The sequence below is a fragment of the Drosophila pseudoobscura genome, chromosome X (genome assembly GCF_009870125.1).
Source record: "Drosophila pseudoobscura strain MV-25-SWS-2005 chromosome X, UCI_Dpse_MV25, whole genome shotgun sequence".
In the NCBI taxonomy this organism is placed as follows: domain Eukaryota; kingdom Metazoa; phylum Arthropoda; class Insecta; order Diptera; family Drosophilidae; genus Drosophila; species Drosophila pseudoobscura.
In genome coordinates this window covers 12,991,390-13,017,613 of record NC_046683.1, presented here as the reverse complement: position 1 = coordinate 13,017,613, position 26,224 = coordinate 12,991,390, and the positions used below count along the sequence as shown (strand labels likewise).

General features: G+C 46.8%; 1 protein-coding gene and 1 long non-coding RNA gene across 18 annotated transcripts in view; both read right to left on the bottom strand.

The window, feature by feature from the left end:
* Positions 1 to 26,224, bottom strand: part of Sh (Potassium voltage-gated channel protein Shaker) — a 130,903-nt gene that overhangs the window by 12,068 nt on the left and 92,611 nt on the right. For 14 of the 16 annotated variants that reach the window (XM_033384390.1, XM_033384391.1, XM_033384394.1 and 11 more), the window contains 7 exons: positions 5,079 to 5,202; positions 4,794 to 4,962; positions 4,439 to 4,535; positions 3,410 to 3,605; positions 3,178 to 3,299; positions 2,524 to 2,677; positions 1,782 to 1,953 (listed from right to left, as the gene is read on the bottom strand). In XM_033384390.1, the coding sequence (XP_033240281.1) occupies positions 1,782 to 1,953; positions 2,524 to 2,677; positions 3,178 to 3,299; positions 3,410 to 3,605; positions 4,439 to 4,535; positions 4,794 to 4,962; positions 5,079 to 5,202 (1,034 nt within the window). Of the gene's footprint in view, positions 1 to 1,781; positions 1,954 to 2,517; positions 2,678 to 3,177; positions 3,300 to 3,409; positions 3,606 to 4,438; positions 4,536 to 4,793; positions 4,963 to 5,078; positions 5,203 to 26,224 lie in introns of those variants that run through there. The other 2 variants (XM_033384398.1, XM_015186214.2) reach the window with 1 other exon arrangement.
* On the bottom strand, positions 12,497 to 20,687 carry LOC117185005 (uncharacterized). 2 transcript variants are annotated; one of them, XR_004470494.1, is made up of 2 exons: positions 19,194 to 20,687; positions 12,497 to 12,881 (listed from the first exon to the last, which is right to left on the bottom strand). It is a non-coding gene; the product is annotated as an uncharacterized lncRNA (long non-coding RNA). The 2 variants fall into 2 exon arrangements; XR_004470495.1 differs by having other exon boundaries at positions 19,278 to 20,687.

Sequence of the window (26,224 nt, the reverse complement as noted above, 5' to 3'; positions counted from 1 at the left end):
CAGAAGTTGAAAGGGAGAGGGAAGTTTTAAGGAAAGGAGAGGAGAGGTTTGGGTTGAAGAAAGAAAGCTATACACAGCCATAGAAAGGTGAAGACGGGAGGCAGACAACTTCAATCTGCTTGCAAATTACGTGAGGTCCTTAAAATTGCCAACGACTTGAGCGCGGCATTGTGGGCACAGCGAAAGGATTCGATCTAGCGGCTATGCGTTCCGCTCAGTATCTATTTCGATTTCGACTTCATTGCGCACTACATTTGCCTTTCGCACTTTGTCAGAGTATATCAGGAGTAATAGACTAAAATTCGAGTACATTGACATTGCTGCTGGTTATCGCTAGAGCCACAAAATAAAACTAAAATTCAAATACAGAACGAAAACTAAAAAATCGGGAACTCAACTCAAGAACATATTCAACTTGAACGATAGTTACTCGATGCACACACACGCACACATTCGCTAAGATCTTCATCTGAAGTTTTCAGAGTTTGGAACATATCCCATGGACATACGGGGAGATACTCGCAGGTACATATGTACGTCCGGATATCTTCAAGCGCGCGTGTGTGTGCAAGGGGAGGAGCATTGAGCTGGTCTGGCTGGGATTAAAGAGATGGCTAAGTATCACTTGTAGTTGACCTAGGTATGTACTTAGTTCTAGTTTTAAGACGACAATAAATAAGTTAGAGATACGTAATGGGTGAGCTATACACGGGCTCTACGGGCCTCTAGGCTGCTCTTCGCTTCCTCTAGTTTATTGTAGCTCGTGTCTCTGTGTATTCATGTGTGTATCTGTGAGTGTTTTTATCTGTGTGTGTGTGTGTGTATGAGTGTGTTCGACTATATATAGTAAGTCTAGTTTACTTTACTTTAGTATTACTTTAGTTTAGCTTGATGTTTTATGTCTAATCTCTATCGTTGAGAATCTTTTAAGTATGTGTGTTCGTTGTTGGGGAAGGTTCTGGGTCTGGGGTCTGGGGTGATTCGGTGGGTTCAGAGTAGGAGTTGGGGACGAAGGGGTTGCTAGGGGGGAATTGGGATTGAAAGTATGCCTATCTAATTGCTTGGCCTGCTGCCCAGGCGGAAAGATACCTTAGTCTTACGTTCTGGTTCTACTAATCGTATTTTCTAATCGAGAGTTTAGTTTTGTGTTGGTGGCAAATCAAATATCGGAAATGATAAGTTCTTAAAAAGCAACACAGTATTATATTCAATATATTTTTTTGTGTTTTGTTTTTGCTGTTGTTTGTCTGAGTTATTGCCGTTTTTTCCTAGGTATTTCTTTGGCCGATGTGGTGTTGTAAGGGTTAGCGGTAAGTGTTGGTGGGGGTATTGTGGCATTGTGGTTTTTGGGGGATCGTGATGAGCAGTTAACATAAATGTGCTGGCTTACGCTCGCGTCGCAGATAGATCTCTCGTGGAGATAGACTATATGTATATGTATCTTTTGTGGTTGTTTTAATTATCGATTCTCAGAACTTTTGGATAGATGTACGAGTATGTGTGTATGGGGACAATAAGACAGAGAGACAGTGAGGTTGATGGACAAAGAGAGAGCGAGGTGGGGCGGTAGGGAAATATACATTTAAAGAGAAAGTGGGCGCGGGGGTGGAGTCTGTCTGTGCTATGTTGGATGGTCGCAGTCGTTTTGCAGTATTTTTCTTTTTTTTTGCAGTTTGAATAATTCTTGTAAATCGATAACAAAGTTTTGATTTTTTTTGTTTTGTTTTTTTTTTGGTTTTTCTTTTTGTTTTTTTTTTTCGTTTTTGCTGTTTGGAACTTACCTATAAATAAGAAAAATATAAGTAAACCTAATTCCCGCATTGAGGCTTTCAGAGTTCGTCCTAATATTTGTAAACCCTTCGAATGCCTAGATAACTTAAATATTCGAAATACTCGAACTAATCGTATCACTCGTAATATTGCCAAGGACATAGCCTGATTCGATGACTTGTCCTAAAAATTTTATCGAAATATATATATATATATATTTATAGTAGGTGGCATACATTCATATGAACACATATACGAGTATATATGTACGTTTAGTAGGTGTTTGTGTGTGTGTGTTTGTGTGTGGTGGGTTGGATGTGTGTGTGAGTGTGTATACGGATGGTTGGATAATCATTTACATAGATCGATGTGTGTGTGGCACGTGGTTCTTTGTATAAGTGTCGTCTGTGTTAGTATTGTATTAGGGATACGGTGATGGGGGGATACACAACAATGAACATAACCTCACAGAATGTTATCGATAAGTGTGTGGTGTGAAAGCAGTGTAATCGATCGGTGTTGCGATATGTTAGAGAAAAATAAGGGATGACTTTGTTGTGGGCTCAAGGGCGGGGGCAGGCAACCCTTGAGCATGTCAGGCAACTCATAAACGATGATGGCAACACTAAAATACTGTATGTCTGCGTGTGTGCTTGATATATATGTATGTGTATTTGTATGTGCAATGTGTAGTGTGTCGGTGTGTGTAGGTGAGTGAAGAGAAGAGAGTATTGGGCAAACAGAATCTCATACCTGTGGACTGACTGGCGCTTTTGGAAGATTTAACGTATCCTCCTCTTCGGCAACGACAGTCGCTAGTGTTATAAAGTACGGAATGATGGCGATTATGTCGATAACATTCATGACATCCCTGCAGAAATTTAATTTGTTCGGACATGCGAGGAACCTGAACACACACAATAATCGATACAACGACCAGCGATTGGTTTGGTTTAAAGATTCACACACAGAGAGCGACAGCGACAGCGAGAGAGAGGAGAAAGAAAGAGAGAGAATAAGAGACGTAAGAGAGAGATGGATAGTTTGAGGGCATCAAAATCATAAATGTGGAAACCATAAATGAACGAATGCGTATACGTATAAGAGAAGAGAACAGAAGAAAGAAAACAAAATTCAATCAATATTCGTATATATACATAAGCGAGATCTAGTTAAATATATGTATGTATAGATAGAGATAGGGATAGATGGAGAGACAGAGAGAGAGAGAGAGAGATATCGGTATTCTAGTGCTACTAGTACTTCTATATCTCTTTCGTTCGCTTAGCTTATGCTATAGTACATATGCATACGAGTACGAGTACGAATACGAGTACGAGTACGAGTACGAGTACGAGTATGGAGTGGAGTGGAGTTGATTTGAGTTGCGGAAGTGGTTTCGCCTACCTGACAGTTAGTTCAAATGTAAACCAAATAATACATAACGTTTCTATAAGGAAGAAAGGATCTGTGATGTCAGGCACCTCGTCTTCCTCGATTTTTGTGCCATTTGTTGTTGTATTGAACACCTAGAGGGAGAGAGAGACACAGAGAGTGATATAAAGGGCGTGTGCATGGGGATAGTGGATCGGGAGATCAGTAGATCGCTCAGATGTACATATGTAGACGGAGTACGCACCTTGTAATGCTTAAATTCGGGTAATGTTTCTAGACAAAATATAACAATTGATAGCAATATAACAAATACACTAATTATGGCTACAACTCTGGCGGCTTGTGAACTCTCTGGATACTCGAAGAGCAGCCAGACTTTTCTTTGTTTCTCATTATCCGGTAATGGTCTTTCTTCCTCTTTAATAAAGCCTTCATCCTCTCTGCAAAAAAGATAAAGACATGTGATCATCCCCCCCATTAGTCGGCATTCAGTTACTTTCTCCCTCTGTTCTACTGTACTGTAAGTGTATGTGTGTGTTTGTTTAGGTTTTGGTGTGGCAATCGTTTATAATTTTTGTTTGGCATTCTTTGGGATTTGGCAGCAGGAAACAGGCCAATCGAAACGCAACAGAAAACAAGCTTAAAAGGCAAAAAATGCTGACTGAACTGAACTCTCGACTGGCTTGGCGGAAGGGCACAAACTTTGTATCTCCGCTAAGCTTCGAGGCGTTGGCATTAAATTGAGAAAAATTGGCTTGAAAGTAGAGCTTAAATTGAAGTTTATCCTTCTGTCTATGGGTCCTCGCTTTGCTGGCTAATCGTCCTCGGTTGCCTCGCCTCCGCGGACCCGGCCACATTGCCCGCATGTCGTATCCACAAAATTGTAGGCTGGCGGTCAAGGGATTAATATTCATCTTGCCGTTGGCTTTGGTTTCGTTCGGGTTTGATAATTCTTTTGCTACTTTGTCTATTGTCTCTATTGCTTTTGGCACAATCTTGAAGAATATATTGGGATTCGATTTCCGTCTCTATATCTATGACTATATCTACATTGTGAAGGACAAATGACTGTCTTGTCCCCGTGCCTTTTGCGGTGGTTGATGTTGCCCCACTCTGTTCTGGTTGCCGTGTTGCATGCTTCATTACACTGATTCAATTAAGTTGCCGTGCCACCAAAATCTGATTTCTATCTTGCTGGTTTCGATTTTCGTTTTGGATTAGTATTTTTGGGGTTGGGGGTGCAGTTTTCTTGTGGCTTGGGACTTTGGCTTACCTGAATTTATTAATTGCTTGATCACCTAATTCATAAAATTTTATTTCTTCACTAAATACGTCTAAAGGGACATTGACCGGTCTCCGTAGTCGGCCACCTGTGGATGGTAGTACGAGTATATAGGATATAGGATAAAGGATGTGCGTGTGGCAGGGATTGTGTGAAAGGATTGTTCGGTGCGGGGTTCGGTGTGGGTTAGACGAGACAGACAGACCGAGATATAGATAGATCAACAGTTGGATAGATAGGCAGGAAGAGGCAGATAGAGAGATAGAAGGAGAGAGAGAGAGAGATTAGCAGAATGTTCCATAGAAGAAATAGACGGGATAGGCAGGAAAACGGATCGAATGCTTACCACTCTGATAATAGTATAAAATCGCATCGAAGCTCGGTCGACTACGGTCAAAAAAATATTCATTTCTAAGCGGGTCAAAGTACCGTAATCTCCGAGCCGGATCCCCGAGCAGCGTGTCCGGGAATTGGTTAAGCGTACGTAGTTGTGTCTCAAACCTCAGCCCGCTTACCTATAAGTATTTGATGTGAGGATGTACATAAGATGCCAGACGCAAGAGGTTAATCGATATTCGAATGGGATGAATGGTGAATGGTGGTTGCTGCTTTAGGGCTGGACTCTACTCACATTTATAACGACTCTCTCGCAGAAATCATGATCGTGAGGAATGGGTTCAAAGTGTTGCGGTCCGCCACCAAAGCCATGACCAGCCCCCCCTTCTTCGTCTTGACTGCTCAATTTGGGCAAAGACCTGCAAAAGAGTTCAAGTAGAAAGGGATGCACATTAGGCACGATATATATATATGATAAATCAGATATAGAGATAGATATTGATAGATTATTGCGCATTTATGTTATGCAGTTAAAATCGCTGCTCCATTATTCAGCCAATTCGATCTTAAAGCACTCCAGTGGCCTGGTCTTTAATTACTTTTCGGACTCGAATCAATTTCCAGATGCCTTCGCCTCCGATTGAATATTCAATGGCGGTGCATAATGGATGGCCTGCGAGCGGTTCGGGGAATTTGTTTTCGTTTTGGTTTTCTCCTTCTCGATTTCAATTGCAATTGCAATTGCCGTATGCCCCACTAACGATATTTGGCCAAGAGCCCAGACACAGCACAGCCACAGCCACAGCCACACGGGGTGTCGGGGTGTCGGGGTATCGGGGTATCGGGCTATCGTACGGCCTGGCCTGGCCAAGAGGTGGTTAAGCTTCAAATTCTCAAATTAAATTCACTGCGCTCCGCACTCAAAGTGGTCGTTGCCAGCACCACCAGTCCAGCATGATCCCAACCTGGCCAACGAAGTCCATATCCATTTCCATTTCCATGTCCGAGTCCATGTCCCGGCCCAGAGATACGAGCTAGAGATGGGCTGGCAATATACTTATGTTTACACTTGTAATTGGAATTGTATTACATTCCCATATAAAAACGAACAGTTCCGCCCCCCAGCTGGCAGTGTGCCCATCCTCGTGCTTCGTGCCTCCTCTCCTGTCTGCCTGCAACCTACAACCTGCAACCTGCGCCCTGCACTCCCCGTCTCTGGTTGTCCTTTATCGCTGATGTTGCTGACAATGTGCAATTGTTGCTGCGGTTGCTGCTGGCAATTTTCCGGGGCCCAGAAGCGGACCCACAGCCAGACCCTTAGTCAGGCAGAGGCACAGGCAGAGGCACAGGCACGAGTATGGCAAGGATTGCTGTTGCCTGTGCTACATGCCTGAGTATTTGGCGCCGTGCCGTGGCATTTAATTAAGCGTGTAAGTGCACGACAGGCAGTCGCTACACCCACTCTTTGGTCTGTCAGGGGTTAACATATGGACGGGAAGAGAGGGAGAGACGGGCATGGGTATGGGCATGGGTATGGGCATGGGTATGGGGCATAGTTATGGCTAGAAGGAGCGATGGGCAAAGTGCATTCTCGTACAAATTGTTTGTCAAAATACAATTTTCTACCTCGGCCTCTGTCGCTGCCTCCACTTCTTCCTTCGATTCGCCTCCCTGCTTTTCTGCTCTCATGGATACGGAATGTACTCGTATTCGGTACAGTCGAAACTGCTCTCTGGCAGATGTCCGGCAAAAGGAGGCACAAGGGGGAACGAATACATAAACATGGAATCGGAATCGCCTTTTCCTTTTACAATGTACATACGATTATATCGTGTGGCTCTTTCCGGTGGGATCAGAAGTTCGTAAATATATCATCTGTGGGCTATAATCCTATGAATCTAAAAACATCATATGCCCGAGTCCCATTATACTACGTTATACAAATGTATAGCTAAGGCTTTGATGATTTTCGTGATCCAGTGCCATTTGATTGCAACGCGATACACAGGGAATATTTGATATACGAGTATGCATAGAGAGATGTACGAGGAATGCTAGTGCTATTGCCAGCTAATGCTTAAGTTGGCCAATCGAAACATGGCGATGCACTGCGGGCAGTAAGTGCCTCAGCCTAGTGTCAGAAGTGGCATGTGGCAGCCACTCAAAGCGATAGAGAGAGAGAGAGAGAGAGAGGGGGACACAGATAGAGAGTTCAAATGGCCGGCATCAGGTAAAGTCGGTCAGAGTTCGTTCTTTGCGAATGTCAACAAACAATTTGGCAAAGGTGTATTACTGTATTACTGTGTGTGTGTGTGTGTGTGTTTGTATATTTATTTTACTCTTTGGCCTCTTTATGCACCTGTGTGAGGGAGGGCCGTATGCCATCTGCACACACGTGCAACTATGTTGTGTATCTATGTGTGTGTGTGTGTAAATGTCAGTCAGGATTTTATTCATACTTTTACTCTCTGGCTTTGGCTCCTTCCCTTTGCTTCGCTTCCCCTCCCTTGCCACTTCCCATTCCTCTGGCCGTCCCCCTCTATCCCTATCTTAATCTCTCTTTTCCGTCCTCTTTCTCTCTCGCTTTATATAGGTCAGCGGCACGGCACTTTGGCAATTGCTGATGCCTGATGCGGCTGTGACGTCATTGTCGCCTCCTCTCCACATGCCGCCGCCAGTCGATGCGATGCGCTGCGATGAGTCGCTGGTGCAGCGACCTATTTACAACACTCCAGTACATATGTACTGGTGTGCGTCTGTGTCTGTGTGTGCACTTCCGCATGCGGTGCGGCAGGTGCCGCTGTGGATGTTGCATAAGCCGAAAGCAGAAGCCTGCCACTGCAACGTGGAGTGCAAGTTGTAGAGACTGAAGTTCAATGCAATGGCAAAGCCGAAAATCAAAGCGTAAATCGCCTTGCCAAGAGATCTGGGTCCTAGGATACTCGACGTCTCTGTGAGTGTCTGTTTGTGTGTGTTTGTGTGTGTGTGTGTGCAGCTCTTTTTCTGTCTTCTCTGTCTGTGCGGATGGTGGATGCCGGTCAAGGCAACGACAGAAAGCATGCCTCATGCCCCATGCCTCCTCACCCAGTCATTCGGACTATTTTTAGCAGCATCATCGTCATCATCTGCTGAATTTTATGAATTAATGGAGAAAGGAATTTAAGGCACACTCACACTCACACACACACACACTCGAGGGACACAAAGGAAGCCGAAGAGAGCCTTGAACTGATGAACACTCACTCAGTCGCTCAGTGGCTCAGTGGCTCAGTCACTCAGTCACTCAGTCGCCCCTCATCGACTGCCTGCTTATGCAAGCTGGCATATGCCTATGATGCATTCTCGTGCGAGTATGTGCTTGCAACTGTGTGGCATCTTCAAGTTAATCAACAGACCCAGTCAGCAGCTGGCAAAGGATTCCAAGCAGCAGGAGGACAAAGAAATGGCTCACACTATTGAGTGCTTGCAATTTAAGATACGGGTACGTCTTTAATGTAGAATTTAATCGTAGATCCTACAGGAACTTCATTTGCTGAGAACTAATACCATTACCCACCCAAAAATGTATGCAAATATGCTTAAAGTGCAGGTATTCTGAAAGTAAATTCCATTCCAAAGTTGCATTTCTAAGATTCCATCAACGGATACGTGGATATATTCGTACCTGGATATGGCAGGAAATGTAAGCAGTGCAAGGTGAGAGCGAAACTCATTTCGCGCTGACGTCACAAACGGCATTCGAATGGCAAAAGTTGTGAATACGAGTATGAATGAATGAATCGAAAAGGTGTGCATGCCCATGCCGCTGCCGCTGCCTCTGCCCTCCTTTGGGGATTTGCATTTCACACTTTCCGCAGAGCTGAAACGGATTCCACGGCTCTGATTCGGTGTCGGATCCGATGCAATCAATCGTCAGACGGAGATCGGGAAAGGCAAAAGGCAAAAGGGCCTCACGGTCAGAGCAGCGGAGTCGAGTTATGCAAATCGTTGGCCTGGCCCGGGGCCCCCAAGTCGGACCCAGAGCCGGGACACCAGGCAGCAGGCACCTGGCCACGACTGACGGACGGACGGACGGACGGCCGGACGGACGGACTGCCCCGCCTGACCTTGGCCAGTTGCGTGCACAATTTGTGTGGGTTTTCGCTTTGTTTTATTTTGTTGTTTTCCGTGTTTCTGCTGCTGCCTTATTTTTTGTGTAGTTTTTGCTTTTCGTTTTCATTCTTGTTTGATGCGTTCTGTTTTGGTGTTTTTATTTTTGGCAACCATTTCACGGGTGCAGAGCCCAACATGCAACCCATGGATAAAGAACGTTGCTGCCGTTGCTGTTGTGTTCCATTTGTGCCCCCCGTTCGGGGGCTCTGTTTGCAGTGGCGTTGCTGCTGACTGGGAAAAGGTGGCAACGGCGGCAAAGGTGGCAAAGGAGCATTGAAGTGGGGGTTGAGGGCCAAAGGGCTGAATGAATGAATGGCTGAGGAGACTGATTGTGTGCACGTCAGGCATTTTAAGCATGTTCCGCTATTTGAAACTTTGAGTCGTTTATTATCCGAAATGGAAGAAAACTAAGGATAAAGCCAAACACAGCACGTAAGCAGATGGAGGCGACGGGGGGCATGGTCTAATGGGGGAAACTTGTTAAGCGCGCAATTTAAAAACTTCGCCAAAGGTGAAACTTTCTCGAATGTCTCAAGTGCGCCAAAGAAGTGGCTGCTAGATGGTAGATGTGTCGCGGGGTGCGGGATGTGCTGGTGGGCACGGAAATGTCTGTAATAAGAGCGTACCTCAAATGCTATTCATTGATCGATACCCATGGAGAAAGGATAACGAACAGCGTGGCTATCGAAACGATCGACGACTACTTATCGATACTGATCGATAGCCAAAGAATTGGCTGTACTATTGAGCTGTCGCTCGGGAATACTGAAAACTATGATCTACTGTACATCTAGCGATACTTGATTTAAATGGTTGCTCAAAAGCAGTATGTTCTCCATCAACCACCCTCCAACGTCCTTCATTCTTTCACTTCATTCAATTGTAACGACAATCGACTTCCATTGAATAGTCGTAGCTCTTCCTGAACTGAAACTGTTCGGCAGCCATTCGGCTCGGCATCGAATGCATTACACAAATTATCAATGTGTGGGCTCTGATGAATGCAATCGAATCGATTGCGAGCCGAAGCCCACTCTAATCCCATCGCCGAACCCCACGGCCATTGTCACGACCATTGTCACTGACCAGCACCAGAAATAGACTTAAATTTGTTCCAACAATCGAATACATTTCGGCCGCAGGTCCCCCATAGGAATACAGGAGCTCGAATCGATTGTTACGCTCGGTCCCAATCAAAGTAATCTCCGTTCAATTTGTTAGGTTGCCCCAAAAACCATTTAATGGCCATCCCTCTATCCCTTATTTTTTGTGTGGTTTTAATTTTAATGCAGTGCACACGTAAGGGCTGGCACGGGGCAGTCGGGGGGCAGATGAAGCATGTAAACACAAAATGGAGGAGGAAAAGTCAAGCGAGTGAAAGCGACACAAAAGCGTGCAGAGAGCAGAGAGCAGACAGTAAACGAGACACACAATGGCCGACCCATAAGCCAAATGCATATGCGAGTATGTGTGTATTTGTATGCATGTATATGTGTGAGTTTATGTCCATTTGTGTACGTGTGTGTGTGTGTGTGCTCATTGTGCTTGCTGTTCGCTGTCCATTGTTCATGGCTTTGTTGCCTGACGTTGACGTCGCTTGTCGCCTTGTCGCTGCCAGCAGTTCCAGCTGTGGCACTAGCACTGGCACTGGCACTGGCAGGCAGCAGGACCCACAGCAGCAGCAGCACCAGCAGCACAAGCAAGCGGGGATCAAGAGTCAAGAACAATGACAGCAAATAGCAAGCGGCAAGCAGCAAACACTGTCAGAGAAGTCAAGTTGCAATTGTTTGGCCGAGAGTAAAATGGCAAAGTGAAAGTGTAAGCCTCGTCAATCAGCAACAGCAGTAGCAAGTAAGGCTAGGGGCAGGGGCAGCGGCAGGGGCGGGGGCAGGTTTAAGGATAAGGACAAGGGCAAAGGATTCAGCGTCAGCGATTAACTCGGCCATCAATTGAAACCCATCAATGCTGCGCTGCGGGAGCTTCATAGAACTCCACCGCCAGTCCCCCAAAGCAAAGGGAAGGAAAAATAAAAGTAGGCAAAGGAAAGGGAAAATGCTACCCGGCCATTCTGAAGCAGCTACCGCACTTCGTTGTGTGTCTCCCCATCGATAGGCAGCATCATTATCAATGTCAAACTCATGTCAATTCGTTGAGACGATTACAGGATATCATCAAAGGATATTGTTATGTCTCCATCGGGGAGAAGAGTCGATTGTGGATTGTGGGTGCTGTGGGGGGGCTGATGTGGCGGCATGTTAATGATATTGATGCGGTGGCACTTCTGTTTGCTGCCACTGCCACTGACGCGCTGCTGATTCTGTTTCTGTTGCTGTTTTTGGGAAGCTGTCAATGTCACATTGCGCATACGCCGCATTGCCCTCCTTTGGCTTTCCCTCTGTGGGTCTGTGTCTGTTTTGTGTGTGTGTGTGTGTGTATCTGGATGCGTATGCCTGTGTTTGAGTGTGCATCTGCATTGAGCAATGCAGCATTCGTGTCATCATCATCAGCTTCATCTCCATCATTATTATCTGATGAGGACGCCTGCTCCTGGGCAGGAAATGAAAAGTGCGCGGAACGGTTTCGTTGTACGAGTATCTGCAGAGTGCATTGGGTCACTCCATGCCGCACTCCCTTGCCGCATCCTAGGCCCACGGCCCATGGTTCCCTGGAGGTTCCCTTGGAACCCTCTCTTCAGCTGTCCGCAGCCCTAAAGAGTTCAACGCTTAAAATAATTTACAAAGCAGCACAACAGAACAGATTTCAAAGATCAACAAGGGCTGTGAGAGGCTCTTTAAGCGCTACAGATATTTTGAGAGATTTTTAAAGAGTTTCAGTTGGGGTTTCCACAGGATTTCTGTGATTTATATACGTATAATAATCGATATTCGATAGTGCATAAATATATAGAGAGAATTTTGGTATATGGATATTACCTATCGCGCAGAAGAGGGGGCGAAGCGGTGGATAGGTTTTCACCGCTCAACGGTTGCTCCTGGCGCGGTCGTAGAACGGGTGTGAGGCCCCATCTCTCGATGAAATCGATGCGGGAAATGGTTGGAGACGAGCAAGTTGTGCGAATTTCTAACTGCGCCAATGCTCAGCGCAGGCGCAGGCGCAGCCACGGGCCCGATCTCCTCGGGTCGCGGGCAATCGTTGGCCTCCAATCTCCACTCCTCGGCTACCCGGACTTCCTGCTGCCTCGCTCCGATCGTCGGCTTCCACGTTCAGCTCCACTTTCTTGTGTGTGGCTCGGGACTCTTCTCTGACCTGAACCTGGCTTCTGCCTTCCTTCCTTTGGATCCTGTTGGCTGCCTGCTTCTTCTGCTTCTGTGATTTGTCCCGCTGCTCCTGGCCGGTCTGCTGTGCTTCCCTCTTCATGGAGGATCAATGGTCATTGATCCCTCTGCTGTTCCTCTAGCTCTAGATGTCTCTTTCGCAGTCTTGGCCTTGGGCTCGACTGGCATTGGCATTTGGCATTCTTTGGGTTTGTTGCATTTCTTGTAGATTTCTTGTGTAAAAAGCAAAAGTAAAGCGAAGCCCTTCGATCATTTTTGTTTTTAATTTGTGTGGTTCTTGGTAAGATTTCGTTGAGTTTCAGTTTCAGTTTTGGTTTAGTTTCGGCGAAGACTTGATTTGGATTTTGATAGTTCGTTCTGTTGGCTGATTTTTGTTAACATTTTGTTTCGCGCTTGGAGACTTCCCCGTCGACTTCTCAGCGCTCTCCGACTGGTAGTGTTCCTTTGGAAATTCGGCTAGGCCAGTGCATTTTCCTCTCGGCTGTTCTCGGCATTGCTTTTGCGGTTTTGTACGTTGGTGTCGGGGTCAGCATCAGTTTTCCTTTTCCATTTTTGCATTTGTCACATGTTTCTACTACATATATATTTTATCTATTACAATTTGTTTCTGGTTTCTGTTTTTTGGTTTAGTTTTTGATATGATTCGATTTCTGCGCGATGGATTTTTGATTAGTTTTTGACGCCAAAACACTTACACATTCGGCAAATTTGAGTTTCACTTTTTGTGTTGCAAACCGGAAACAGCAAGTGAAAATGTTAATTTCCGCTTTTAGGCGCAGTTCTCACACGTACACACACACACAAGCACACACGGACATAAGCACAGCACAGACACGTACATGTGCTGTTTTCAATGTGTTGTAAAAATAGGCTCAACGAATTTTTGTCTTTTTTCGGGAGAGCCAAAAGAAAGCCGAGACCGAAACAGAAGCTGGCAATGAGGGTGCGTTTGCAAGAGAAAGTAGAGAGTGGGGAGTGGGGAGTAGAGAGTGGAGACAGAGATACAGAGAGAGAGAGAGAGACAGGGAGGTGGAAAATCGCAGAAAGTGTGTGTCAGAGAAAGAGAGAGAGAGAGAGAGGAGGCGAGGTGGCTATGTGCCTTGAATGTCCTTTACCTATTGATTTTCAGACCCGCACCGACACCTCAGTCTCGATTTTCACTTGTATTTATGTTTATTTCTCTTTGTCTCCATCTACATTCTACACTCCCAGCACTTTCTCTTTACTCTTCGCTGCTCTCTCTCACTCGCTCTCTTTTTCAAAAGGGGGACACTCTTTCGCTCTGTTTGCAATAAAAACTATTGGCACTGATTGAGATTGTTTTTTGTTTTTGGCGCGACTTTTCTTTGGTTTTTGTTTTTGTTGTTAGTTGGGAAGAACAACCTTGAACCTTTCGAATGGATGGTGCCCCAGGAGCAACCGAATGTGGGCTGAGCTGCCGCACAGGTAAGCACACACGCACGCACGCACACACACACAGCGATAGAGATAGAGATAGAGAGAGAGAGAGGGATTTATCCTGGGTTATAAATACAAGGGAAGTGCCTATGATGGCCCACGCCATTTGCTAGCTGCTGCTGCCTTTATTTTTCCACCTATTTTTGCACATTATTTCTAAATTTTTAGAAGTTTCCTCACGCGCCCACGCACACTTTGCTGGCCGTTCAGGACGGCATCCAGCTGCACTCAACTTTCACTTCACGACACACGACAAAAGCGACACAAAGTGACACAAAAAAAACTGTAAGTGTGTCGGCGGCCAATACTTTTTGGGAGTTGAATTCGAACGCAAACAACACAAAAAAAGAAAGCCAAATGGACACACAAGAGGATGGAGGATGAGAGTAGAATAAGTGGCAGTGGAGGTAGTAGTAGTATGTTAGCAGTAGTAGAAGAGGAAGAAGCTGCTGTCGCTCCTGCTCTGGCTGGAGGATGTTCTACTGGCTGTTTGATTTGTATTTTCATATTTTTCGTGCGAGTGCACGAGGAGCATTGCTCGAGGGGCCTTCCAGTGGGGGTGCGGGGGCGCCCGAAAAAAACATTCGCCCCCTGGAATAAGCGCGCAAAACGTGGAGACAGACCCAAGAACCAAGCGAAACGAAGCGAAACGAAACGAAACGATGGCAACCGAAACGGAACGCAGTGAAACGAGACGAAAATGGATAACGAGAGTGGACTGGAATGGAACAGCTACAACAAAAACGAATGAACGAAAGGACGAAAGGAGACAAATGCTGGGCCATAAGTGGCAAGCGAGAAATTGAAGCGTGTAAGCGCTTAACTGGCGCTGTAATGGCACCAACACACCCACACACACACCGAAAGGTACCTACACCTACCTACATCCTACACACTCACTCACACAAACAGGTAGTATCTGTGTGTGTATAACAAAACACAGCAGCACGAGGGCAAAAGCTCTCGTGAGTCATGGATAGAATCGAGCGAGCTGCCACCAGAGAGACAGAGAGGGAGAGAGAGATACCAAGCGACACAGAGACAGAGAGGCACGAATGGAACACGATGAAAACGAAACGTATGTAATGGGTCTGTAGTGAGAGCAGGTTGTTTTTTGGGGGCGGCCATGCACAATGGGAAACTTGTTGGCGGATTTATGCAACACCAACACACACACACACACACGCACACGGAGGACATGCAGAGAGTAAAACGAGACGAGTACGAATGTGAATACGAGCAGAAATACGAAAACGAAACACGAAAGGCCACAACGCACATGGCCCGCTTGTGCGTGTCCTGCGTGCGTGCGTGTCCTGCGTGTCGTGCGTTCATTTACCGTTATGCCGTGTGATTCTTTCTCTCTCTCTCTGTGTCCACTCGCTTGTTGGCGTTTCCTGCTTTGTTCGGTGCTTCGTATGGCCTGTCGCCTAGTCAAAGCTTCTCGCTCTCTCTCTCTCTCACTCTCTCTCTCTCTCACTCTCTCTCTCACTCTTTCTGCCAGTGTCCTTCTGCCATTATCTTTGCAGTTATTATCAGACACCTCTTACCTATACATCACCCAAAAACCTGCTCTTTCTTCTCTGTTTTCTCTTCTTTCTCTTCTTTCTCTCTCGCTCCTTCTCTGTCTTTCTCTCTTCCACTCGCTTTGCAGTCTGGAGTGTTAAGCAGCTGTCAAGTTTGCTTTTATTTTGTCTCAATTTTCTTCGTTTTTTTGTTTTTTGTTTTTTTGCTTTTTGGTTTTTTTTTTTTTTCGTTGCGTCTGCGTGTTTGGTGTTGTTGCAGCTGTATGTGTGGGTCCCCGAGGGCCGGCCGGGCCGGGCCGGGCCTGTCCTGGCTAGGCCGCGCAGGGCCGGGCTCCTCATTGCCCCCCATTCAGCGGCCCACAATCCAACGTCAGCGTCATGAATTTCGTTTCCTTCTTGGGGTCTGATTCTGCTATTTTTTGTCGGTGTGCGCAGTAAATACTTCACCCTCCCCATCCCCTCCCCACACCTCACATCCCATGCCAAGGGAAAGAGAGAGAGAGAGATGGAGATGGATAGAAAGAGACATCCACTCACGCCTCTGTGTCGCTTTTGTCTTGTCACGCATTTTATGGAACCCCCAGCCGCCGCCCCCGCCCTAAGAAGGCAACTCAACCGAACTGAGATGAACTGAAGCGAGCTCAACTGAACTCAACTGAATCTAACAGGGCTGAGAACTGGGCTGGCAACTGGGCTGGGAACATGGCTGAGAACTGGGCTAAGAACTGGGCGGAATACGAGTATGTGGAGATGGAGACGAAGATGCAGATGAAGCTGAAGAAGAGGCAGACGTCAAACTAAAGCGGAACTTTCTTACAAGCAGAGCAGAGCAGACACCGAGGTCTTCCACAGTGGAACTCAAGATGATGAACAGATCTGAACAGAGCTCGAACCGAACCGAAGGAAGCTGATCATAACATAAATACATCCAAGCCAAAAACTGAAGCTAAAAGCTGAACCGAAGCTAAGGCTGTATCTCATCCCAAGTTGCATATTTGCACAGCGACAGCTTTTGAATGGAGCTCCAAAGGCGGCCCGAGATGAAGATGCAGCAGCAGAAACAAAAGGCAGGGATGCCAGAGATGAAGATGGAGGCAAGAACAAAAGGCACAGGTCCAGAGGCCAAAAACAGTTTCCGTTGTAGCTCTTTCCCCCACCACACCCCCCCAGAAGCTAAGTGTAAAGCCAATGCTGAAAGGAATGCGCAGTCACAATGAAGGAGTACAGACTTTAGATTTCTTTAGAAATTAAAGCTAAGTACAGGAAGAGCTGCAGCGACAGCATAAGTATCCTTGACTTAAGGACTCAATGCCAATGGCGACTTAAAGATTATCCGACATATAGCTGCGTCGATAGATCGATGGAGAAATCACAAAACAAATAAATACAAAATCAAGCAATAAAAGAAACAAAAACATAAATCAAATCAATACAAAAAAGTGACTCAAAATCAACTCAAACAAAAATAAAAGCAAAATCAAAATAAAAATAAAAAAATACATACAACTCCAAGGCATCCATGGCGGATGAGAATAAGATTTCGCTGTTCGATCGGTTCTCGATTAGTTATCCAAGGCTTGGCACGTATTCTTGACTTGTCACTGACTGATGCTAATTGATTGATGGTCAAAACTGCATTATGCCATGCGCTGCCCATGCTCTGCGCCCCCTCGTGCCCCTCGTGCACCCCATGCCCACCCCTAACACGATTCCCTCCCGTTGAGCGATTTTTAATCAATTTTGATTAGCTTCTATCGTTGCTTCTCTTCATCGCCCTATCTATGGCTATGTGCTGTGTGCGGTGTGCTTGTACTTGTGTTGGTGCAACAGTTTGAAGCTCATACATCCTGCCGCTTGAGGCAATATCCAGCGGAAGGAAGCCATCTATCAATCGAGTGCAGGAGCGAGTGTGTTTTTGGCATCTCTCGAAGGTCAGCCGGCGGTGGGGGGGGGGGGCAGGAGGAGCAGGTGACACGGAATTGAGCGTTTGCCAAGAGCGACTGCCAAATTGCAGCCAGGTGAAAAGCGGTCCAAAGCCCTCTACTCTGCTCTAACTCTGACCTCTAATTGATTTTGGCTTGGCACTGGAGCCTGCTGCCGCTAAATTGCAGTTCAGATTGCAGGGCCAACAGGGCGTATGATTAGTGCATGCATTGCATACACGTATACGCACTGTGGCGCAGGCACGGGCACAGGCACAGGCATGGGTGCTATAATAAGCTCCTTCATACGAGCCCATTCCTCTTCCTTCTGGTGGGTATTTTACAGAGAATTTGTGGCGCGGCTTGAATATAACGCATACCCAGCGTATACATCGTGTCTTTATTTTACCATGAATAACACGCAAGAATGGGTGAGAATGGTAATAAAATGCATACGCATCGTGGGTAAACTCGTAAGTTTTATGATATTAATCATACGCACTGTGGTGCGGCATGAACTCAGAACAAGGCTCGATTTCAGTTTGAAGTCTGCTGTATCTGTGGGTCTACAATTGAGCAGAAGACTTCCAGCTTCACGTACTCGCGGAATCTCTCCATGCACTATGCAAGTGTCGTATGTGGCCCCATACATATGCACGTATATATGTGTATGTATGTGTGCTGGGTTATTTCTTTGAAGGTTAAACAACATTCCTAAGCAGTTCTTTTTCGACCCTTTAAAGAGATTTACACAGAGTCCTGGCCCCATCCTACATCCCACATTCCCATTCCCATTCCTATCTGCATTCGTATTTCTTTTTTTTTTTTGCTGTTTTTTCTTTGTCGTGTGTGTTTGTGTCTGTGTGAGAAGATGAACACAAAACACAGAGCAAGGAATGCTAGGGAAAGAGAGTGGGGCAGGCCCACACACACACACACACACATATGCATACATATACATACATAAATATATATAAACAGACACAGGAGAACCAACAGTAGCAGCAAATTGCCTTTGGAACGTCCTTAAGAAGGATATACCTCAAAAATATTGCTTACAGCGGAATTGTTACTGTTACTGCTGATGCCTCTGGCCCTGCCCCTGCCTCTTGCTGTTCAGGTATGCCACTCCGAGGCACTGGAACGGGTGGAGATGCCTACTCAGCTGTTTGGCATCTTAATAACTTTCTCCCACCAACTCGCTCTCCCTCTCTCTCTCTCTCTCTACCCCAATGTCTCGTTACCTCTGTGGCTCTCTTTTGCGTGTGCGTGTGTGTCTGAGTTGACAATATGTTATGATGGCAACTATACTATTGCCTCTGCCACTGCCACTGCCACTGCCTCTGTCACTGCCACTTCCACTATCTGTTGCCCTGCCTCTCTCGTGGCGGCCACTTGTTTAGTGTCATTTCGTTATAAATACGATTCTGTTGTTGTGTCTGCTGTTCGATTTCGATTGCTGAAATGTGTGGCATGTCAGAGGAATCCGGTGCTCGGATCGGGGACATTCATCATAGCATTCATAGCCCCCTTGGCCATGCACTGCCGACACAATACCATCCACCAACATCATATATTCTTGCTGCGTTTTATGCAGCAGATATACATACAGATACAGATACAGATATATAAATACTACATATGTACTATGTGGGCATTAAGTGTGTAGTTTTTTCTTTTGAGTTTTGATGTCTTTGATGTGTCAAGGTTAAGCGAACGCACACACACACACACACGCAAAGGAGGAGGGTCTCGGGCATGGGCTTTATGTATCTTTATCATTAGATTTATCTCCATTTAAATTGCTTTTTTGTGTGTTCGATTTCCAGCCACACTTTCCCTTTAGTTTCGATTATTTTGACCGCCTTTCGTGGTACTCCACACACCACACACCTCCCTCCCACACTCTTCCTTCGCCTATTCGCACTTTTTCGAACTTTTTCGGGCTTTCTTCTTCTTAAAAACTTTCTTTGCGCTTTCTTCTGCTTTCCACACTCTCTGCGCGCTTTCTTCACCGTCTTGTTTCGCCTTTCTTCTCACTTTCTTTTGCACTCACAACAACAAAAATTTGTAGCAAAAATTCTGCTCGATTCTCTCGTTCTCCTTGTGCCTTTTTTTCTTCGTTTTTTTTTTGTTTTACCGTAAGCCAGAACTCAGTTCGACTTTTATTCTTTCTCGCTTTTCGCCTTTCGCGTTCCCGTTATTCGTTTATCGTCTGTCGCTTGTCGCCTGTCGCTGCTGCTTCTTGTTCGCTGCTGCTGCTCTGCTGTGCTGCCCCGCGGCAGTATATGGAACGCCACACCACGAATTGGCAATGGAACGGCTAACGGTACACGGTATACGGCACTCAATCAGAGCTTCGGTCTCCGTTTCGGTTTCGGTTTCGCTCGCAAGCTCTTCGGCTCTGCATCCTCGTCGGCATCTACTGTCGGCTGCTGGCTGCGTGAGACTGAAGCGAGCCGCCAACGGTCCAACGGACCAACGGACCAGCGACGCCTTCGCTCGTTTCATTTCCGTTCGTTTCGCATTTCGTGTTTCGTGTGCACCTTCTCTTCCTTGTACTTGTACTTCTGCTTCTGTTTCTGCTCTTCTCTGCTGCGCTTTTGTTGATGCTGCGCGCCACCCGCCTTACAGCTGAGTACGGCGACAGCGCTGGAAGCTTCCACGGTCGCACGGCCGCCTGTCAGCTGGCGGCTAGCAGGAGACGCTTAGGAGCATCCAGGCAATGCCACAGCCAGTGGCAGTGCCAGTGGTAGTGCCATTCCAGGCTTCCACTGCGGGAGCTTCGCGGGCTTCTGGCTTTGTCCAGATTTTGTCAATGAATAAAGCTCTGCTCAGCTGTCAAAAGCTGCTAAAGGCAAGAGTGTGCGTGTGTCAATGGATAAAATATCGTTCGATATTAGTATAAGCTGATTCCAATCACCCTCATTCGATTATTCGCGCATTTGCATTGAAATGTTTATTTAAGTAATAAATGATATTCAAAACAAAACCCAAATCCGTTGCAACGGCAGCCTGTGGAATAAAATGGAATCAGAACGCTGTCAACTGTCGACTGTCAACACTGAGAGCTTTCAATGGAAGTCGGAAGCTGTGCGAGGCTGTTGGTAGCTTCGCAGCTTCCAGAGAAAACAAAGTTTCACAGAGGGCGCCAACATGGACCATGCTACCAGCACCGGAAAGCTTCGACTTTGGCCGGATGCTGGGCGCGCACTCACTTCGGAAGCAAAGGAACTTGAATGAACAGAAAGCTGAGAACCATCCATCAACGGCACAGTTCACCGCCCCCGTGTGACGTACGAAAGCGTTCCGGGGGTGTCCGGCCCCGACTGTCCCCGTCTGACTATCAAGGCTGCAGCCATACACGCGCTCGTCTAATGCGATTAACCCGCCACATGCCACATGCCGCATGCCGCATGCCTCATTCCCGAAAGCCCAGAGATCCATAAACCCACATACCCACATAGCCGCTAGCTCATGCCGTATGCCGAATGCTACAATCTGCTGCAACAACCAGCGCTGCTGTATGGACAAACAACTGAAATTGAGTTCCGTATCCGTACCCGTACCCGGACCCGTATACGTATCCCCTGCATTCGTACCAAATCAATTAGTCAGGTCAGGCCAGCGTAAAAGGCCAGCCGTGGAAAGGCTCGCTGGGATGTTGGGATGCTGGATGGTAACCAAATTAAGTTTGAACTTTCCCAAGGAGAGAGCACTTTCGAGCCCCCGCTCGTGGCGAGCTGCACTGCAGTGAAGGATACTGATTAAGGATTCAATTGACTGACTGACACCATGAATGGAACCCAAATAGAGAAGACAATCACCAAGGGTTTAGGGACATTCTCGAAAACTATATATCTCCATATAGCCAGATTCAGTTTTAGAAGGGTTGCACTTTCCACTTGCAGTTGGAAAATGTGGAAAAGTGGGAGAAGCAGAAAACAATTCAATTAGAAGAGGACTCAATTTAAATTTAAAGAATGAGAAAGATGTCAAGGAGACATCCGACAGGGCGGAAAATCTTCGTTGGACAGCGTTGAGCTTGCAACAAACATTCTTGAGTCGCTGCTGGTTGCTTGAGGTGCAGGCTGAAATGAAATATTTTAACAGCTATTTGCACTTAGCTCTAAGGAATCTTGAGCAGCAATTTCCTGCATTCTTCTTCAATTAACAGAGAACAGAATTTATAACGAATTCCTCAGCATTTTGTAACAGAAGCTATGCCAAAGCAATGTTTCTTAGTCAACAAAATGCAGGCTACCTGCATTCAATCTGGATTCAAATGAGAAGCAGTCACCTTCGCTCCCAAAGAGTTTCCCAGGGAAATTAAACTTTAATGAGAAATAGAACTGATACATTTACCGATGACAATTCGCTGGGACTCGATGCCTGGCGGTTCTCAGAGCTCAGAGCTCACTCGTGCACTCGTTTACGCGTATAAATAATTGCACATCCGAGAGAACTTCCGCATATCGTGGCGGCTTAATCGATTATGTCCTCGCTGAAACGTACGCCTAAGGACATATAATATCTCTCTCCCTCCTGCTTTATGCATATACATATGTGCTTCGTAATAAATGGGGAGCTCGAATTGCGGTTGCGGCAAACTCGGATTCCATCAATTAGCCAAAGCGGACACAGAGAGGGCAGTGTGGCCAGGGAGGCCAGCGAGGCCTGGCCGGAATTTATTTTTGGCAATGGTCGAAGGGGGAACAGCCCAATGACAAAGGCCCAGTGACGTACACGCACACGCATAGCCGCACAACCAATACCAACAACGGCAACGGCAGTGGATAGCAAGGATAATGGCTTTAGTCGGGGCTGCACTTAACCGCAGTCCAATCTGAAACTCAAACCGAAACTGAAACTCAAACTAAAGTCAAAGACTGTGTGGAGCTCATGAAATTTTTAGTGTCTTGTTTTACATTTGTAACCCATCGCCATTCCGGCGCCGCCCCCCCTCTCGTCGCACCTTTCCCCTGCATTCGGTTGCTGCATCCTGTTTTTCTTTTTTTCTGCTCTTGCCCTCTTTCGTTTCGGGCTTTCGCTCGCCTGTTAAGCTGCCAAATTTATGGCAAACCATTCCCCCCAGATCGGAGAAAGGAAAGTGGCGAGGGCAGGCGGGTGGGGCGGAGTCTGAGAATTTTGTGTCTGCTTAACGAGGATAACAATAAAGAACTCGGCCAGGACTCGGGCGGAGGCGGGCTCTCGTTAGGTGCATTCGGCGGAGAAGCCCTGTCGCATCGAATTAACGTTCTCTGCGGTAGGAGGAGGAGCTCATATCACAGCTGTCTGAAACCGAAACTGAAACTGAATCTGAATCTAAAGCATCATTTCATTGGGAATTCCCCAAACATTGAATCCATGAATCCTTGAATACTCGTTGATGGAAACAGAACTATTTTGAGTTGTTTTTCATGTACATACTCGTATGTTACAAATATATTTCAATGAATGTTGGCCTCTGAAACCCTTTTGCAGAATTCGAAAACCCTTTTAATTGGTTATAAAAACGGGCAAGGCCTACGAGTGGCTAAATAAACAACAAATACCGGAATAGAACTGAATTGTTAGCTGCATGCAAGTTGAAGCACTCGCCAAACAAATAGTGGATGCCGAAATGTGGTTTCAATTTTGATTTGTGATGCCAAGCGAAAGAGCAAAAGCCCTATTTTATCGAAAATACATGCTGCTAGGGCCAACTAAAATGAAGGAGGCTGAGAAGGGGCTGTGATCCCTGCCATAGGGAGGGATGCCAGATGGAGACATGCATCTCATATTCCGCCATTGGTGCAATTACGACGGACAGCAGCAACTCAACAACGATTCAACAAGAAATGTTGCCCGAAGCTTTGGCCGACTTTCCGGCTGGCTCTGGGCCGGCTCCTGGCCCTAGGACTGGGGCTATGTGACAGAGACCCTCTCAGGAGCCCGAAGCAACTGCATAAAATATGCGACCAGAGGGGAGACACACACACACACACACAGAGAGACGACACAAAATATACATATTTTTGGGCAAAGAGCCGCAGAAAAGAAAAATGAGGCAAAGCCGCCGGAGCCATCGAGATGGGGCACCACCGAACATTTGTGCAGCGCAGCAAAACAACGTGCAAAATTTATGGCAAGTTCTTTGCGCGAGCAAGCAAGCGAGCTGCAAGGGCAGTGGCAGGGGCAGGGGCAGGAACAGAATTGGCGCCCCACAACGAAGGACTAGCGGCGGTTGAGGATTTGAATGTGGATGAGAGTTGGAGGGCTTTTCGAGGATGGCGGAGTCTGCTCATCGTCGCTGCATCGTTTTGCCGTCCGTTCAAATTGCTTGTCACTTCCGGCCGCCACTCTTTCTCCCTCTGTCCCTCTGTCTCTCTGTCCCTCCCTCTTTCCATCTATCTTTCGATTTCTCTGTGTGTTTTTTTTCACATATTCAACCGATGGTACTAGTGCCCGGTAGAGTGTGAAATATGGCTGGCGCTACAAAGTTGGCCTTCGATTTTTCATACCAATCGCATATTTATATTGGCAGCGAACGGCACTCTTTCACCCTGCCACTTTGGCACTCTGCATCTACCCGTCGCTCCACAAAACTTTCCCCACTTTCTCTCGATTATGCAAGCAAGGAAGTTTCTTTTGCCAAGTTGCCTTTTGTGGCATTTCCCCGCCCGACAACTCCAAAGGGGCAGGCGGCAAACTCCCAAAAAATAGAGAATGAAAAGTTTTCTCTAGTTGTTTTTGCATTTCCATTGCCAAGCTGCATTTTGTCGATAATTTATTGGTGTTTAAGCGGGCAATCGATAATTTTGATAACGACTCGCGTTAGTTTATTGCCTAACTGGTTATGTAAATGAGATTTCTGGTTTCTGGGGATATTTATGGGTTCAGAAGCGCGAGCTTTAGATTCAGCGAACAATACGAGTAAGGGCAACAGCTAGGCGATAAAATTCAACCATAATTTATCGATACTTAAATGTATTTTGATTGGTCGATTGCTTACAGATTTATCGACATTTATCTATATTTGGGCGAGGGAGTAACGATATAGTTTATAGAATCAGTGATTCCAAAGCATTTCTCTCCCACTCCCTCTTCCTCTCTCTGTCTCTGCCATCTTCTCTGCTCTTCTCTTCATGGCTGATTGCAATGCGAATGCACGTGAGTGTCTGGCACGTAACCCCAATATGCAGGGACGCAGGTGGAGCAGGCTGACAGCAGCTGCTTTGCTGCTCGCCTCCTGGGGCACCGACTGGTGCCGTACTCCAAAGCCATTCCCCATGCCCCGTAGCCCTCCCTCTGCCCCGTGCCTCCCTTGTATTTAGCTCGATTTAAATGTGTGTCATGCTGTTAATTTGCAGCACGACCGCCAGCGGCGGCAGCCAAAGGAGCAGCTGACTCTGTCTGGCCCGGCACAGAGGTGTGAGGTGGAAGAACTACGTGTGCGAGGAGTGGGACATGCCGGCGACGCCTCGGCTGGGCTGTGCGGCCCGTCGTCAGCTTGTCTGCGGCTCTGAGACTCTCTGACAGCGGCGGCAGCCCGTCAGCCCAGCAGCTTGATGCTTTTGGCAGTCAGTTGGCAACTGCATCCATGGCGAACGGCAGGCGGCCAAGAGGCAGACGAGATCCGCACAGCCGGAGCATTTGTCAACGTCATTAGTTGCACTCTGAGTGCTTGAAATGGGAATGGATCCACAAAGCGGCTGCAGTCTCCCCCATCCCATAATCAACATTAATCGGCTTAAGAGTGTGTCTGCCAATCACTCAATGAAGCTAAAGGATTGCCGAGCAGAGGACCCCGGCTACAGCTGTATTTTCCGCACCATCTGCTCACCGAAAAGTGTGCGACGAATATATCAAACTTAATTAATTGCAATCGTTCTTGTTTATTAAGCTGCTGGCAGCCGCACATTCGTCTGAGAGACATGAAGATTCATATGTTGGCCCAGCAACAGCAGGAGCTTCAATTCGATTCAATCCGAATGCCAATCGATGGCTCTCCCGCCGCAACAATGCCACATTTGCACATTTCCACATTGCCACATTGCCACAGTGTTCGAAAAACCCGATACTTCAGCTGCCGCTTGAGCTACGAGTGCATCTGATCTGTCGCAAAAGTACGAGACTACGAGAGCGTGCAATGAATGCCGAGTGGGTCCCCTTTGGCAATTAAATGAATTTCAATGAGAATGAGACTGAGAATGAGGGAATGCCAATGGAACGCTCGTTGGCGAATGCCTCGTTGTCGCGACATTCTGTCTCAATAGCAGCTGCCACGCCCACCGCTCCACCGCTCCAATGCTACATTGCTTCAATGGTCCACGGCTCCAATACGGTCCACGGTCCACTGGGTAACAGAGCCTAGCAAAATTCAGGGACATAAACCAGCCCGCCCAAAACAAGAGCCACGGAAAGAGGAGCTACTGACACTAATGCAACAAAATTGAAGTAGAGACAAGTGGAAATGTCCTTGAGGATGCTGCACAGACACAGTGGCACACACACACACACACACATGGGCCACTGCTTAACCGATTCTCCCTCCTCCTCCTGCTCTTCTCCCACTCTGAAGCTCCCTTTTTATGGCCGCCAGAGTTTTCCGCTTTGGCGACTGCTGCAGCACTGTGACGTCACTTGAGACACACACACACACATACAGCAACAGCAACAGCAATGGAGTTGAAGGGAGCTAGAGAGAGAGAGAGAGGAAAAGCGGCTTGGGAAAAGCCTGAGAAATGTGTAAATTGCTGCTGCATTTTGGGCATGTTTAATGTAATTACCAAAAGGCTTTCAGTGCACATTCACACACACACACACACACGCTCGTTCGGTCCTGCCACACCTCTTACGGGACTCCGACTCCGCCCCCTTTGGCATTCCGCCAAAAATATCATTCTATAAAATACGAGCTTAAGCACAAGCACACGAAAGTCCAATAAGAAACTTCTCCAACGGCAAAAAAAAGGACCAACAGAAAAAAAATTTGGAGAAAAAAGAATGGCGCACTGGAAAATCATCCCTCCGCACCGCGCCCCTGCATTCACCCCTACATGGGCCCCCCGTAACCGTGTGGTCGCCAAAAGTTTCTAGGAGGCT